Source organism: Orycteropus afer, unplaced genomic scaffold, assembly GCF_000298275.1.
Source record: "Orycteropus afer afer isolate SDZICR_OR568_19922 unplaced genomic scaffold, OryAfe1.0 scaffold00031, whole genome shotgun sequence".
NCBI lineage: Eukaryota > Metazoa > Chordata > Mammalia > Tubulidentata > Orycteropodidae > Orycteropus > Orycteropus afer.
Genome location: NW_006921618.1, coordinates 13,768,986 through 13,786,389, shown reverse-complemented (window position 1 = coordinate 13,786,389; position 17,404 = coordinate 13,768,986). Strand labels below are relative to the sequence as shown.

The 17,404-nt window shown below is 53.1% G+C and overlaps 1 protein-coding gene across 1 annotated transcript in view; it reads right to left on the bottom strand.

Moving 5' to 3' along the window:
* Window positions 1–16,905, bottom strand: part of RPS6KA1 (ribosomal protein S6 kinase A1) — a 38,532-nt gene extending 21,627 nt beyond the window's left edge. The window contains exons 1-2 of the mRNA XM_007935777.2: window positions 16,843–16,905; window positions 8,244–8,288 (exon numbers count right to left, since the gene is read on the bottom strand). Of these exons, the coding sequence (XP_007933968.1) occupies window positions 8,244–8,288; window positions 16,843–16,905 (108 nt within the window). The remainder of the gene's footprint in view (window positions 1–8,243; window positions 8,289–16,842) is intronic.
* Window positions 16,906–17,404: the final 499 nt, after the last annotated feature.

The following is a 17,404-nucleotide window of genomic DNA, read 5'->3' as shown; positions in this document are numbered from 1 at the left end:
TCCCCTCCCCCTGCTGCAAAGGTTTTTTGTATTACCACAATAGGAAGTAGGGTTTGTTCTCATACTAGAGAGGTAGAGCTGAGCCTTTGTTCCTGATCAAGACAGGAAAGGAGGATTCCTCTGGCCAATAGGGCAGTGCTAAGGTACACAGAGACCTAAGAGTCACCTGGGATCTCCTCAACAACCCAGTAAGGGCCAGCCTGGGATGGTTGGGAATTAAGGCCTGATTCAATTCCCTCCTTCCCAAATTTCCCTCATACAAGCCTATGAGAAGCCTCTTGCCAAGTCCTGGTTGTTCTAGAACCCTCTGCCTTCCCTCCAACCACCAGCATTGCCTTAGAGCTCTGAAGTGCCTCCCTACTGCCCCAGGAAGCAACTCTGGACAGGGTCCAGTCATCCCACAAGGCCAGGTCCGGGCCAGAATGGTACAAAGCCAGTTTAGATCAAACTGTCTGCCCAGGCACCTGCTCCCAGGGCCAGAGGGAGGGCAGGACCTGACTTCTAGGCACACTCACCGAGTCCCGCCAGGGGCCAGAGCCAGGACCTGGGGCAGGCAGCGAGGTCTGGCTGATCCTGGGCCGCTGCTTCCTGGGCAGCCAGGGGAGCAGGGCCCAAAGCCGCAGACGAGGCGGCTTGGGATCCTGCTCCATCCGCCCGGCAGGGCCGTGGCACCATGGCAGGAGCAGGCAGCGTCCAGGGCTGCCGCGGAGGTGGCAAGGCCCAAGGCGGATGTGAGGGGTGAGGGCGGGGGTTGGGCCCGGCCTAGGACCGCCAATCACTCAGGGCCTGTGGTTTCCCAGCTCCAGGCCTACACCCTCACCATGTTCCCTTCTTCCCCGCCCCACTCCCCAGTGCCTGAGGGCTGCCCTCTGGCCCTCCCCCCAGCCTCCCTGTGGGGCCTGCAAAGGGAGAGCCCCATGCCAACTCAGCTGCTGAGAACTAGATAGGTGCTCATCAGGCACTCATCAGGTGGAGACGGAGACAGGCACTCAACAGAGAGGCACATGGGGACATGTGATAAAGGGACATGTGATAAAGATCAAGGGAGACACCAACAGGCAGAGGCAGGCACCCAAGAGGCGGAGATAGATTCAACTGTCAGAGCAGGAGGGAACACATACCAACAGGCAGAGATGGACCTGGACACGTACCCAACAGGCAGAGACAGAAGGGGCATGTGCAGATGCAGATGGGGACACATGCCCAACAGGCAGAGGCATGTGGAGACAGATAGGAACATGGACCCAAGAAGAGGAGATGGACGGGGATTCACACCCAATAGGCAAAGGCAGATGGAGACTTGTACCCAACAGACGAAGGTGGACAGGGACTTGTACCCAACAGGCAGAGCAGATGGGGACTTACATCTAACAGGCAAAGACATGTCAACAAGTACCCAACAGAAACAGATGGGGACATGTACCCAACAGGTCAAGACAAGTGGAGATAGAGATAGGAACCCAATAGCAGAGGCAGGTGGGTTGCAGACAGAGACAGCCTCAGAATCCGTGAGACCCAGGCAGATGCCCACAGCAGTTGGAATCTGACAGCTAGCAGACAGGTAGCAGGGCAGGGGTCCCCAGGAAAGGGGGTTAGACCCTAGGCGAGAAGGTGGAACTCTGGGTTCTTGTTGGTCTGCCTGGAGTCAGGGAGGATGAAGAGATATAACTGCAAATCCCTAGAACTCAGGAGAGCAGCCCAGCATTCACGGCAGACTCATCCTTGAGGTTTTCCACTTCCTCAGATTTTCTTCCCACACCAGGGCCTGAGGAGGTCCAGGGCTAAGATGGCTATGAGGCCATCTCACGAACAGCATCTGATGACTTTGACTCTGGCCCAAAACATCCCAAAAACCATTATCTCCATTTTGAGAACAAGAAACTGAGACTCAGAGAAGGGCAGTAACTCATCCAGGCTCAAAACAAGCCAGGTGGCAAAGTCAGATTGAACCAAGTCCCACCCCTGGTTACTGCCTGGCCTTGAGTGCCAGGAAAGGGTGAGCAGGTAAGTCAGCCACAGTTACTTCCTGCCCACCCCAGCCTGCCCCACTCTCAGCACTAGGGTCAGCCTGGGGACTTCCCACTCCAGGTCTTGACCCTTAGAGACACAACACAGCCCCATCTTCAGAAAACTCTCCCTGACAGATGAAGGAATGGGTATAGCAGCCACAGAAAGTTGCAGGCTAATTGGGTCCCTGAATGTAACCCCCTGGAGGGACTGGCAGAAAGTGTGACTCAGAGAGGGCAAAGAATAGGCCAAGGAAACACAGCAATCCCTGCCCACACTATTCTGAGATCTGAGCCTCTACCTGGTCTGTCTGGCTCTGATTTAGAACACTCCCTGGGGACAGAGGCAGCCACCCGGAAACCCCAGGGGACAGAGCCACCCCTAAACCCATTCCTTGCCCAGAGTTGTAGTGACAGACATCGTTGGAGGCAGGTCACCTCTCTGCTCACCTTTCTGTGACAGGAGACTGAGTCTCCCTCACCCCTGGGGTAGTCTGCCGGGGTCTGCATGGTGGGGCTCAAGCCGGTGACCAGAGGGCCCTGTTACTCTCCTTACTTCTGCTTTTTTCAGCCTTCCTAGCCCAGAAGGCAGGGTCCCTGGCCCCCCTCCTTCTCACTTCCCCCTCTGCAGGGAGGAGGGACAGAAGATGGGTCAGGCTCTCTGCTGAGGAGGGGATACTGCAGACCCCAAGCCCAAGGCCCCAAAGAGGACTCAGGGAGATACCCCTCTTGTTTCTCCTGACCCTAAGAAGGGAGAGACAGGAACAGAGACAGAAGTCACACAGAGATGAGGCAGGGACACAGTGGACATCTCAACTCCCACCTGAGGGAGGTCTGAATGAATGGGGACAGAAATCAGCAAGGCCATAGCCTCAAAGTGCTCAGCCCAGAGCTCAGTTGGTCCAACTCTCCAGGACACTCCCTTGTAGAAACCTTTCCATGGCTAGGGCCACCCAAAACGCCAGCCCACAGAGAAGGTACCATACCCAGCCCTGCCCCTGCTCAGAGGCCCCATACTCCAAGCCCTGTCCTAAAGAAGCCTTCTTTAGGAGGCCATCCCTAAACCCAATGGGGCAGAAGGCCCAAGACAAGGACCCTGGCTGCCCAGGAGGAACAGGATGGATGGAGGAGCAGGTGGCTGCTGGGCAGGGGTTGACCAGGCCCCGCCTTTTTCATGGGGCCCCACCTCCTCACTCACACCAGTACACCCACAGGAACTGATATGCACACAAAGACACACTCAGGCTGGTCGGAAACTATTTCCACAGACATCCACCATGTGGAAATCCACGCCCCCAAGTACACACAAACTTCCCCTTCCTGGTCCTTGCAGGGCCTCCAATAACAGTCTTTGATGGGTGGTGCCCTGTTGGGGGTTGTGAAAGATGCTCTGTTTAACTGAAGCTTCTCACTGCCACCCAAATTTCTCAGGCAGGGGCTTGGAGGCCAGGGTGGCCTTGGGAAGCCCAGAGCATTCTGGTCCAGCAGCAGAGGAGGGGTCATTGTCAGCATGGCCCCTCCCCAGACCCATCCCCCAGAAGCAGAGGAAGAACCTCTATGGCCAACAGGGTACAGGAACAGGCAACAGGAAGGAAATGGTCTCAGAACTGCCTTCACAGAAGGGTGTTTGGAGGGGCTATGTGGCCTCTAGCGACAGAAGCAGGAGGCAGGCACCAGCTTACATCCCCTTGGTCCCTGCCCTTTTCTCCTCCTATAGATACTTCCTCTTTATTTACTTCCTCCCACATAACAGCTGGGAGAGAAGCCCAGAGCCCCGCAGCCTGATCCCTGGAATCCAAGACCCCCACCCTGGGCCTCCCTCTGCCAGCTATAGCTCAAGCCCATCTGCCCATCCCTAGCCCTAATGGACACCAATAGCCCCTTCCCCAGCTTGTAGCATCTGCAAGACCTCCAGGCATTACCCCCTCTGGTAGGATAGGTGCCCCCAGATGCATCTCCCAATATGCCTCTGAGGAGGTAAGGAGGGGTCTCTAGTTTCCAAGCCTCTTTCAGGGGAGCTAGCCTCAGGCACTATGCCAGAACCTGCATACAGTAATGATGGGAACTGTACCTCCTATTAACTGAGCTCAGGTAGTATAGTGGTTAAGGCATTCAGCTGCTAACCAAAAGGTCAGCAGCTTGAACCCACCAGCAGCTCCACAGGAGAAAGATGAGGCAGTTTGCTTCTGTAAAGATTTACAGCCTTGGAAACCCTATAGGGGCCGTTCTACTCTGTCCTTCAGGGTCACTGTAAGTTGGAATAGACTCGATAGCAGTGGGTTTGGTTACCTAGGCATTGATTGAGCATTTGTTACACACAACCATGCTTCCCTCAACCTTTGCTGATGTGGATTCTGCTAGCCCCTAGCACTGGAGCCATCCTCATTTCAAACATGAGGACGCTAGACTCAGAGAGACAGCGACTTGCCCAAGGCAACATGGCTAGAGAGGGATAGCACTAAAAGGAAAGGCAAAGTCTGTTTGCTTCCAAAGGCCCTACTTTTTTTTTTTTTTTTCCTTTTTATTGTGATTTGGGTGAAAACTTACAGAGCAAATACACTTTCCATACAGCGGTTCACATACACTTTATCTCATGACATTGACCACAATTTACCACAATGCAACATCTCCCCTCCTACTTCCTCTCGATAGTTACCTCTTCCCTGTGTCCATCCCTCCACGCACTCCTGCCCCCTGAGCTGTCTCCCTGTGCATAAGCAGCCCTTCTTTCTCCCATGATTGTTTTCTCCAAGGAGTGTATCTACCTCAGATAAATGTTCAACTCATATGCCTGTCTATTGTTTGGCTGGAAGCCACAGGTGTGCATTGAATTCCAGACCTGAAGGGCAGCTAGTGGCCATAGTTTCAGTGGTTCCACCAGGCTCTATTGGGCCAGCAAACCTGGTCACCCCAAAGGCCCTACTTTTACGCAGCCCTGCTTTTAAGCATTTCATTGTCACCTCCCGGCAAGGCTGGCCTGCCTTCTCTCTGCACATCACTCATACTACTGGCCTTTACTTAGTCTCAGGCCACAGCCGGACACCAGGAGGTACAGAGGTTAAGGCAGACCCTCAGAGAAACCGAAAATAAATACCAGTTGCTTTCAAGACAATTCTGACTCATGGCAACCCATGTGTGTCAGAGTAGAACTGTGCTCCATGGGGGCTTGATTTTCAAAAGTAAATCACCAGGTCTTTCTTCTGAGGTGTCTCTGGGTGGACTTGAACCATCAATCTTGATTTTAGTTAGCAGCCAAGCATGTTAACCATTTATACCACCCAGGGAGGGCCTCCCCAAAAATAAACACATGATAATAAAACACAGGCAGCTTCTATGACAGAGCTGCAATCAAGGTGTTGTAGGTGCCCAGAGGAACACCTGTGGGCGAGTTCCAAAAGACCTTCCAGAGAGGGGCAGTCCAGGTGCGTCCTGAGGATGGACAGGCGTTGGCCAGGAAGGAAGATACTCCAGGAAGAAAGACCAGCAGGCTTGAGGTCATGAGTGAAGGGTGGCAAGTCAAGAAGAGCTCCAGGCAAATCTCTCTGCCTATCTGAGCCTCAGTTTCCTCCTCTGTAAAACAGAGGTTAAAAGTACTAGTTTTACCCACAGAAGGATATTTCTAGAAGCAAATTGGGCCAAAGAGACAAAAGAGACATTGTCAACAGATCTCTCCCTGGTTTAGTTGGGCAATCTTCCTGTGGGGTCACTCCTGGGCAGGCCGCAGGGTCAGATCTCAGCCACGTGGTCCCAGGTGCTAGGAAGGTAGGCTGGGCCTGCCCTGGCCAGCCCAGGGAAGTTCCCCCAACACCTGAAGCTGCCTGAGGCTCCCCGAAGTCCACAGTCACATCCTGCCTGAGCTCAGGCCAGGGGAGCATGAGGGATCCGGGAGGGATCAGGGTTTCATAAACAGGAAGAGAGGAGGGGAAGGGGGGAGACGCTCAGCTCTCAAAATAGACCTGCAGGCGCTTCAAAGGGGTCCAGCTCCGGAGACAGCCGGGGGAGGGGGCCTGGGATGCCCAGTCCACCTCCAGGAAGAAGAGGGAGGGTGAATGGAGCCCCAGGGTGCCTGAGGATATCAGGTGTGCCCAGGGTGCTGAAGGGATCCAGGGAACTCCTATGCTGGACCTGCTGTCCACAATATTGCTGCTAAACCCCAAATGAATATACAAGCATTAAACACCTGCATTGCACCACAACTGCTGTTGCATGCTTTCTTTTACATGCATCCCATTCTTTCCTAAGTTGGCCTTGAGAGCTGGGCTCTAGTCTCCTTTTGTAAGAAGGGAATTTGAGTTTCAGCAGGGCCAGCCACTCACCAAAGATCACAAAGCAAACAAGAAGTGGGGGTAGGATTTGAACTCAGGATACCTGACTCCCTAGTCCTTTCTCTGTCTCTCTTCCACCCTGAGGCCCCACATCCTTCTCCCACTGCCCAAATTCTACCTGTCTGCTGAGGCCCAGTAAATGCCAACTCAGCAGGGAAGGTGGCACAATGTCCCCTAGCCCAACCCAATTCTTCCTCCTCTGCTAAACATAGCAGTGACCATCTGTTAGGCCACACTCAGCCCCATGTTCAGATGAGGCTGACTGGGTTCCCTGCGACTTGTTTGTCTCACCAACCCACTGAGAGATGTGTGCACCTGGAAGGTGACACACCTCCATCTTTGATCCCAGAGCTCAGCATGGAATGGAGGTGCTATGTTTCCACAGCCATGTTCTTCCTGAATAGAGCACCCACCACACAGCTTTCCTGTCTCCACCTTCTCCCCAAGACTGAGAGTTGTCTGAGAGTAAGAGCTGTTGATTTCATTCTGGGGCCCCCTAGTGCCACAGCAGGGAGCACCGAATGTCTGATGAAGCAAAGGATAAACTGGCTGGCTGCCAGCTCTGTCCCCTGCACAAAGTGATGAGGTCCCAACCACAGGCTGAACACCCTCAGGGATGTCAAGCCCAGAACTGAGCACTGAGGATACCAATGGCTGGGGTAAGAGAGGAGACAGATGAGCAGGTACCCAGAATTGATGGCACTTGGGGTCACAGGGACCAATGCTGCTCCTTTCTAGCACTCAGGGTTCCCTGGGCTGGGAGGGGGCTCTGAGGTCAAGCAGACCTGTGGTCAAATCCTGACTCCATCATCCAATAGCTATGTGACCTTGGTCTCAACTTTATCTGTAAAATGGAGAAAAGAGTGATCTCTAGCCTTGGGGTAAAGAGCTCTGTGGCACAACAGTTGAGCAGTCAGCTGCTAATGGAAAGGCTGGCAGTTCAAACCCACCCAGCCACTCTGCAGGAGAAAGGCCTAGATATCTGCTTCTGTAAAGATTATGGCCTAGAAGCCCCTGGGGCAGTTCTGTTCTGTCACAGGGGTCACTATGAGTTGAAACAGGCTCAACAGCACCTGACACCTGACAACAACAACTCCTCTGAGGTTGGGAGAATTAAATGCAGAGCTCCTGGGTGGTGTCAGGCCTGGGTTAAGCTTCTTCTCTTCTTAATGTGGCATTCAAGGCACCTCACAGACAGCATCTCCTGTGGCTCACAGCTAGTTCGTGAACTGGTGTGGTCTTTCCCAGAAAAGAGACAAGGGACAAGAGACCAACCCTACGTCACAAAACTATCACCCAACCTCAGGAGCTTTTGGCAACATACAAAACCAGCAACAAGAGCTGAGGGACTGAAGGGAAAAGGACAGAGGAAAAAGAAGTAGCAGGGTTGAGGAACTAGCCTCAGGCTGGGAATGGAGAGCCCTGAGGAACGGCTGGGCCATGTTTAGACTTCAGAAGTCACTAGATCCCTCCCAGCACCACTGGGCCCAGATGCTTCCAGACCCTCATCAGGCCCAGCTCTTCCACGGCAAGAGTGCAGATTCCACCTGAGCCTCTCCTATCACTTAGGCCCTGCCCCTCCACCCTCACCCTGAGCATGAGCAGAATGAGCAACTAGATTGAGGAAGTGTCTTGGCCTGGTTGATAAGTAACCAGCCTGAATTCTGCTCCTGACCCTTTCTGGCCTGCACTTTCCTTACCTACAAATACAAAGTCGGAGTAAGTGATCTCTCTGTGTAGGAGCTGCCATAAGGATTAGGTATGAGATCAGAAAAGGAAAGCTGAACTGGGCAGACAACTGAGAAGCCAAGACATGCCAGGCAGGTGGGACAAGGGCAGCATCTCTCCGAGGCCCTGCAAACACTGTCCTCTCACCCAGTCCCTGACCTGGGGCACTGGCCCTCATCCTCACCATGGATGGCTGAAGTCCAGCTTCTTCCCCTGAGGCCTGGCCATTCTGGAAAAGAGAAGGGAAACATGGTCAGAATTTACCAGCTTGGAACAGAGCAGAGAGACCCCATGTGGCACCCCACCCCTGGCAGCTCCCAATGGCCAGGGAGGCCTTGGAGGTGGGGACAGGCGTTCTGATTAGATGTCCCCTCCACTTCCACGTTCACGGGGGGTGGAAGCAGAGGTGAGCATGAGTCATCCTACAACAGCCCCTCACAACTCAGACACAGAAATCCCCAGGGGCCCATACTCCTTCTCTCATGCTCTTGGCCCAGCAAACACCTCATCTTTGAAGACCATGCTTAAACATCTCCTCCTCCCAGTGAGAGGGAAAAGTCATATGTGACTCCGAGCTGTTCCAGAGACAAACTGTGGCCTTGTGCAAACTATTCAACCACAAGAGGCCTCAGTTTCCCAGTCGTCATATAGAAGTAAGTACAGCCCTATCCCCGAGATGCTGCAAGGGATGAAGGAGACAAAGTATGAAGAAGTGTCCAGCCCAGAGATGGTGGCTATTCTTGCCCTGTCCCACTCTGGGACCCTCCACTGCTACTGTCAGATAGAATCACTGTTGTCCCCACTACGCTCCTCGATCCTTCACTGTACCACATGTGACACTGCAGGGACTATTTACTTACAGGACCGTCCTTCCCAATAAATGGGAGTCCTAGGAGATGAGAGATTAGAGCGTGGTGCTAACAGCTGCTCTCTTCAGAGCTGCTGCCACATGCCAGGCACTGGACTTGGAGCCTCACACCTGTGGTACCACTTAAAACTCATGACAGCCCTGGGAGGTAGGCCCCATCTCCACTTGACAGAGGCAGAAACCGAGGCTCAGAAGGGCCTAGTGGTGTGCCTAAGGTACACAACTTAAGTAAAGATTTAAAATCTGGTCTCTTTGGTACCCAGGAGGTGCTCAAAATAGATCTGCTCGAGCCCTGGGTGGTCCAATTGTTACTATGCTCAGTTGCTAACCAAAAGGTTGGAGGTTCAAGTCCATCCAGAGGTACCCTGGAAGAAAGGTCTGGTGATCTACTTCCAAAAAATTGACCATGGAGATAGAGTGGAAGAACAATGTGGAATAAAACTCAAAATCATGGGGGGGGGAGGGTAAAAAAAGGGGGGGGGGACCAGGTTTGCTGGTCTGATAGAGCCTGGTGAAACCCCCAAGACTATGGCCCCTAGCTGCCCTTCAGGTCTGGAATTGAACCCACTCCTGTGGCTTCCAGCCAAACAAAAGACAGGCATATGAGTTGATCATTTACATCAGGTAGCTATACTCCTTGCAGAGATCAATCATGGGAGAAAGAAGAGCTGTGTATGAACAGGAAGACAGGTGGGGGGCAAGACTGAATGGGAGGGAAGGACACAGGGAAGAGGTGGCTATGGGAAGTGGGAGGGGAGCTGTGGCATTGTGGGAGACTGCAATGTATGTCATGAGACAAACTGTATGGGAACTGCTGTATGGAAGATGAATTTGCTCTGTAACCTTTCACCCAAATCAAAATAAAACTGAAAAAAAAAAAAAAAAAACCCAAAAAAACAGAAACTGGCCACTGGAAAGCTTGACACAGGTGGAGTTGCCATGAGTTGGAAACTGACTTAGTGGCAACTGGTAAATGTCAGGAGAAGGAGAGAAAATGAACATGATTTGGAGAGGGTGAGAGTTTAAAGAAAAAAGATCTGCTGGAAAGCAGTACACACTCCAGGCAGGGGAATTTCCTTCAGGCAGAAGCAAGCCCTGGAGCCCACCCATGCTTCTTCCTGTCTCCAGACTTTGCCCTCCAGTGAGTATTCTATACCCGGTACCTAAACCTGCCCATCCCTTTCCTGAGTGATGTGAGGTGCGTAACCTACCCTCTCTGGGCCTTAGGAAGCTAAAAGGAGCTATCCCCATCCCTCCTGGCATACCAAGAGTCTGGTGAGGCAGACATGAGGTTCCCATGGGCTGGCAACCCCCAGCCTGGGGCAGATCAGGACTTTGGAGCCAGGATCTGGGTCCATAGGGCAGCTGTATCCTTGCTTGGCAGCAGCAGACACAGCTGTGCTCTGTCCATTACATAATCTCCTTGCCCCTGGCATAGCTCCCCTGCTACTCCCAGGACATCCTGCCCCTTGAGCCCCCTTAATGCCTCCTAATCCTTCTCAGGGGGCAAGTGTTCTGCAGGCTTCCTCCACACACACACACACACACACACACACACCATCATCTCTCAGCAGTCTGGGGAGCAGAGATAGGTTGATTGGGGCCTGGGGCAGGGGGTATGGTAATGCATTTGCCGAGTAAAGTAAGTTCCACCACAAATGATCACAACAGCCTGTACACCAGCTCCTTGGCTTTCCCACTCCAAACCTTCATCCTTCCTAAAACTAAAGTGTGAACCCTGTACTCAATTCACTTAGCCACTCACTCACGTAATACTTATTGAGCACTTTCTATATACCAGGCCTCAAAGCCTTCCATGGCTCCTCATTTCCTGCAGACTAAAGTCCTAGCTCCTTAGCATGGCGTTCAAGGCTGTCATCTCCAGCACAGTCATCAAAAATGTGGAACCTAATCTCATAGATTCAAAACTTGGCTTCTAATCACCTGCATGACCCTAAGAAGGTTACTTTACTTCTCAGGCCTTCAGTTTCCTCATCTGTGAAATGAAAATAAAAGTAATCTAACTTTGGGGTGTTTAAGAAGCAAATGAAAAATAATGCCTGGTAACATAGTACACAAATACATTGTTCCACATCCTACCTTGGCAAGTAGCTACCGGGATCTTAAAAGCTTCCAAGCGGCCATCTAGATGTAACGATGGGTCTCTCCTTGTCCAGAGCATAGAAGATGAAGAAAACCAAAGACATGTGGAAACAACTAGTCCAAGCAACTGGTACACCATGTGACCCTCAGCCTACATGACTATGAGACCAGAAGAACTAGACAGTACCCAGCTACCACTGTCAACCACTTGGAGGGGGATCTATGTAGGAGATCCTGGATAGAGAGGGAGAATAATGTGGAATAAAACTCAAAATCATGGGGGGGGGAGGGTAAAAAAAGGAAAAAAGAACCAGGTTTGCTGATCTGATAGAACCTGGTGGAACCCCTGAGACTATGGCCCCTAGCTGCCCTTCAGGTCTGGAATTGAACCCACTCCTGTGGCTTCCAGCCAAACAAAAGACAGGCATATGAGCTGAACATTTACATTAGATGGATACACTCCTTGCACAGATCAGTCATGGGAGAATAGAAGGGCTGTGTGTACACAGGGAGACAGTTTAGGGGGCAGGAGTACATGGGAGGGAAGGACACAGGGAAGAGGTAACTACGGGGAGGAAGTAAGAGGGGAGCTGTTGAAGTGTGGGAAATTACAATCAATGTCATGAGACAAAGTGTATGTGACCTGCTGTATGGAAAGTGAATTTGCTCTGTAAACTTTCACCCAAATCACAATAAAAAAAAAAAAAAAATGCTTTTAAGCATATACACCTGGCATGTAACTGTTCCAAAAACAATAGCTGTTATTATTATCAGGCCCTATTCTTGAGCTCCACCACATATCAGTTTGTCATACTGCGGTTGCTTGTGTGTTGTTATTATGCTGGAAGCTATGCCACCAGTATTTAAAATACCAGCAGGGTCACCCCTGGTGGGCAGGTTTCAGCAAAGCTTCCAAACTAAGACAGACTAGGAAGAAAGGCCTGGTAATCTGCTTCCAAAAATCAGCCCATGAAAACTAATGGATCACAACAGACACTGTCCAACAGACTTGCTTTGGACACATCATCGTGAATCCCACTGCAGGAAGACAACATGTTTGATGACGTAGAGGGCTGGCAAGGGCAAGAGAGACCATTGGTGAGATGGACTGGCATAATAGCTGCAAGATGGACTCGAATATGCCAGCAATCATGAGGATAATAACAATGGGGGAAAAAAAAGCCCACTGCCATGGAGTTGATTCTGACTCATAGTGACCCTTTAGTTCAGAGTAGAACTGGGGAGGGCTTTCAAGGCTGTAAATCTTTACAGAAAAAGACTGCCTCAACTTTCTCCTGCAGAGCGGCTAGTGGGCTCAAATCACCGATCTTCTGATTAGCAGCCAGATGGTTAGCTTTAACCACTATGCCACCAGACTGGACAATATTTCATTCTGTTGTACATAAGATCACCACGAGTTGGAGTGGACTCCGCAGCAGTGATCTATCTGGAGCTAAACCAAACCACCTGAGACCCTGAGCAAACCAGCTGGTTTCACATTCCTGAGTATTTGCATGGTGGCTCCCTCCATCAAGGAAACCTTTGTGGGGACCAGGTTTGCTGGTCTGATAGAGCCTGGTGGAACCACTGAGACTATGGCCACTAGCTGCCCTTCAGGTCTGGAATTGAACCCACGCCTGTGGCTTCCAGCCAAACAAAAGACAGGCATATGAGTTGAACACGCATCTGAGGTAGATACACTCCTTGGAGAGAACAATCATGGGAGAAAGAAGGGCTGCTTATGCACAGGGAGACAGCTCAGGGGGCAGGAGTGCATGGAGGGGCACAGGGAAGAGGTAACTATTGGGAGGAAGTAGGAGGGAAGCTGTTGCATTGTGGTAAATTGTAGGCAATGTCATGAGACAAAGTGTATGTGAACTGCTGTATGGAAAGTGAATTTGCTCTGTAAATTTTCACTCAAATCACTATTTAAAAAAAAAGAAAATCTTTGTGCCTTGTCACTGTGGCCAACTCCTTTAAGACTCAGTTCAAATGCTACCTTCTCTGACCACACAGCCTCAAGTTCTTTCCTCTTACCTCGAGAAGGGCTTGTCCATCACTCTCTCTCCAGAACCTAGCTACAGGCCCAGTACATCAGTTGTCAAGGTTAAAACACAGCAAGGAGGCAAGAATGTGTTCCATTACTCCTATTTTTCAGAAAAGGCTCACAGAGTTAAGGAACTAACCTTAACATTCCTCAGCAAGCAGGTAGCAGGCATGGGACATAACTCAAGTCACAGGACTGCAAGTCTTGGTCCTCATGAGGGAAAGGAGGAGGAAGGCAGGAGTATCCAGAGGTGTGGGCTTGTAAGCAGTCAATGCTTCTACACTAGCCTGGATGATTCAGGGGATCCCACAGGCTCAGTCTGGCCCACCCTTACTCCTTAAGTCTCTGGACTGCATAGTCCTCATGGAACCCCACCCAAGGGTGATGCCTATAAGAAGTGATGCACAGGTTTCTGAGGGGAATGGGCAGCTCTGGAGAAAGGACTATGGGTGCAAAGAAGACCCCAGGTGAGCTTCCTCCTCAGAGCCAGGGCCCTGGGAATGCAGGACTCATGTGCTCCTCCGATCTGGCTGCTAAACAAGGTAGTGGGAAGAATACAGGTTTGCAGCCACAAAGACACGGTCTCCAACCCTAGCTCTGCCAGCCATTACTCTGACCTTGAGTCTGCCACATCACTTATCTGAGGCTTGATTTCTTCAACTATACTATGAAGGCAGGGATTTTAGTCTCTCTTGTTCACAGCTGCAGCCCTGTTGCTTAGAATATAGTATTGGCACATGATAAGTGCTCAATAAATATTTGATGAATAAATGAATGAAAGGGGACAATGATGCTGACCTTGCAAAATACTGACTAGAGGTATAGGGAAGGGTCTTTTGGCCTCTTGGAGGGAGATCCACTCTCCCTGCTTTTCCTCAGAGAGCAGCTGCCCAGGGCCACCAGATCCCAGGGTCCCCTTCCCAGAAGTCAGAGATAAGTTCCAACAGGCGCCCTTCCCTCCCACCAAGCAGCTCTGCCTTGGGAAGAGGGAGCCAGGGCAGTGTCTGGTGAAACTGGGAAGCAGATGGAGAAAGACAGCAAGTGCCCCACAGGCAAGAAGCAGCCTCAGGAGCCAGGTTCAGAGCCCAGTACTGGCAGCCCTGCACACTGCTAGAGGCCAAGGGCCAGGTGCCAGGGCCGGCTGGCACTGCTAGCCCCTTGGCCGAGGCTGGACCCAGGCCCTGTGGGGTTAGGAGAGTCTGCCAACATCCGGAGCTGCTCTTGCAGCACCTTTTACCTGGGCCATTTTGATTCCAGCCCTTCTCCTTCCTTGAGCCTCTCCCAGTTGCTGGAAGGCAATGAGAGATCTGGGTTTCAATCCTACCTCCAATATTATTGATAAGCCAGTTCTCTCTGAGTTCAGTTGCCCTATTTGAAAATGGGAGTAATAATCCCTACTTTGAAAATGTGTAAAGTATTAAAATGACACAGGTGAAGCAGAATTTAGTGGCATATAGCAAAGCTCTGTACAAGGTAGGGCTAGGCCTGGGGACAAGGTTGCTTTCAGCAGGGCCAAGGAAGGCCCAGGTGGACTCCTCACCCACATTTCCAATGGCTTTATTCCACTTGGGCCGCACCCTGGGCCAGGCCCTGCCTCCCAGCAGCCCATTTTCGGCAGCGTCACGGGAAGGACAGCCCAGATCCCAGACCTCTGCCAAATGCTCCTGCTAGCCCCTCGCCTGCCTACTTCCCAGCCGGAAGCCACCAGGAGCCGGCGGCGGCGCCTGTACCTGCAGGTCAGGCTGCTGTATCACTTACATGTCACCTGGGCAAAGAACAGCGAGGCCCTGTTCTCCAGTGAGAACAGCCCAACCCTCGCCCTGGCTATCCTGTGGCTCCTGTTACCCAAACAATAACACCCAGTCGCCTGGCACCTCCACAAGGGGAAGGAGAAGACCGGCAGCCATGCCAGGGGCCCTGTGTCTTCTCAGGACCAGGAAGCAGAGCCTGGAACTCAGCCCTCACCACTGGAAAAACAGAGGCCCAGAGAGGCTAAGGACTGACCGAGAGTCACACAGCATTTCCAACAGAAGCTCCTGGAGAAACCACAGCCCCCAAAACCTAGGGAATAAGCTAGTCTTCTCTCACAAATTCAGGTACAATAGTTTTCAAAACTTAGTCAAGTTTTCCTTTAAACCTGGACCCCCGGTGAAGCTGGCTCCTGCCCCAGGATCCCCAAAGGGAAGCAGGAAGTAGTGCCCTGGGCTGGACTCCTAGATGTCTTCCCTCCCTACCAGCATAACCCAGGGAAGTTCTTGGGTTAAGTCCCTCCTGGCCTCTCCCAGCTCTACCTCTCTCATGGGTAGCCTAGGTCGCAGGGGCTTGTCTGGGCAAAGAAATCCACCTCTGAGTGCCATCTCCCAGGTCCCTGAACCCCCAGCCCTAGTAGGAGGGAAGGTGTGGGGGATAAAGGGGCTGCAGAGGGCAGTGTTTCTCATCTCGGAGGGTGAGTCAGCGAGAGAACCTCCAAGCAGCCAGTGCAGGGCCTGTAAAAACTCCATGGCAGGCATCCCAGAGCAATTTACTCCAAATTGCGCCTTCAGGTTGGTTACCTAATCCTACCTCGACCACCCTCCAATCGCCAATTGGGCATCCCTTTAAAGGAGCAGCACACCTTGGGTGCTGGGGACTCGAAGTCCTCACCCTGACCCCAGTGTGTGGCCCTGAGAGCCAGGGCCCACAGGGCTGCCTCCAGTAAGAGGGGACAGAGAAGGGGACTGAGGCAGAGGCCTAAGCCGAGAGAAAATCACCTGAGCTACCAGACTTAGTCCAGCTCTTCACTTCTCCTAGTACACTGGCTTCAGGCCCCCTGGAAAAGGGAGTATCACCTGCCTCCTTTCCAGGGTGAGGGTAATGGGAAAGTTTTTGACCTGCAAGTTCAGGGGCTTGACCTTGACCCTGGGGATCAAACAGTATCAAAGGGCACAGGAGCTAGCTTTCTGCTTCCTTATGGCGTAGCACTACAGACTCCTCAGAGAAAGGGCAGGAGCTGGTTCTGGGAGGGACTGGGCAGGCAGAGGCCAAACTCCTCAGGGCCCAGCCCTTGCTATATGAGGGAGCCCAAGACTAGCACCAGGGCCTTCCCTGTCCCCACCTCAATAATTTTCGCAAGGTCCAGGCCCCCCCACTCCCTTTTCCTCAGCCTGGGCAAGGGGATACAGGTATCCTCTGGTCCTACCCTCGGGGCAAAGAGAGCTAGAAGTCCCCAGCCCCAGAGGGGCTGTGTCACCTCACATTCCATAACTGCTAGAGGCAAGGAGGGGCAATCCTTCCAGAGTCAGCAGCAAAGAAGCGGAAGCGCTTAGGGTGTCAGTGGGATACAAGGAAAAGTGGGGGTTCCATGACTTTTGTCTCTGGTAGAGTCCCAGGTATCTGGCATGCCAGTCCTGACCGTCTGTGCTAAACACGTAGCCTCAACAGCACCCAACCGATCCCAGTATGGGTCCAAGGTGGGCGTGTGCTGAGGAGGACCTGATCTCGGCGCCCCACTCTCTCCCACCTCCTGGGTATTAGGGGTACTCGGCACTTGATGGAACCGTCCCTCGCACTCACACGCGCGTACACAGACAAATACACATACACAGGCACACAAACACACACACACGGAGCATGAGGGTGGGGGGAGCCGGAGAGTAAGCAAGAGATCGGAAAGCATTTGCGCCCTGGAGGGCGCCAGTCTAGCTGCAGCGGCGCCGTGGGCCGCCCCGCCCCTGGGCACACCGGCTCGCCGGCCGCCGGCGCCAGTCCCCCGCCTGGCTCACTCACCTCCGGGTCCAGCGGCACCAGCTCCATGAGCGGCCAGGGCTCCTTGAGCTGGGCGAGCGGCATCGCGCCGCCGCCTGGCCGCGAACGCTCCTCCTGCGGCCCTAGCTGTGCCGCTCCCGGGTGCTCGGTTCCGGGGCTCTGCGCGCCCGAGCCCTCGCGCCCCCCGCGCTCCGGCTGGGCCGTCCGCCGCCGCTGCTGCCGCCGCCGAGGCACTCGCACTTCGGCTTTTTCCGTCACCCGGCACCGCCGCACCCATTGGCTACCTGCGCAGGGGGCAGGGCCGCCGAAGCCCCGCCCCAGCCCCCGCGGCGCGGCATTCCCGGCGCGGACCCCCGCCCCTGCTGCTCCGGCAGCTTTAACCCCGCCTCCCCCAGCCCCAGGCCCAAGCTCTGCTCCGCCCAGAAGGGGTCCTCTTGGCTCCTCCCTGCCAAACCAAATCCCCCTGCGCGGACCAAGCCAGGGATCCGGGGTCCGGGGGTCGAACGCTCTCCTCCGCTTCGCTCATTTGAGAATTAATCCCCAAATGTCCTTTCTTCCTTCAGGAGGAGGGAAGCTCCCCCGC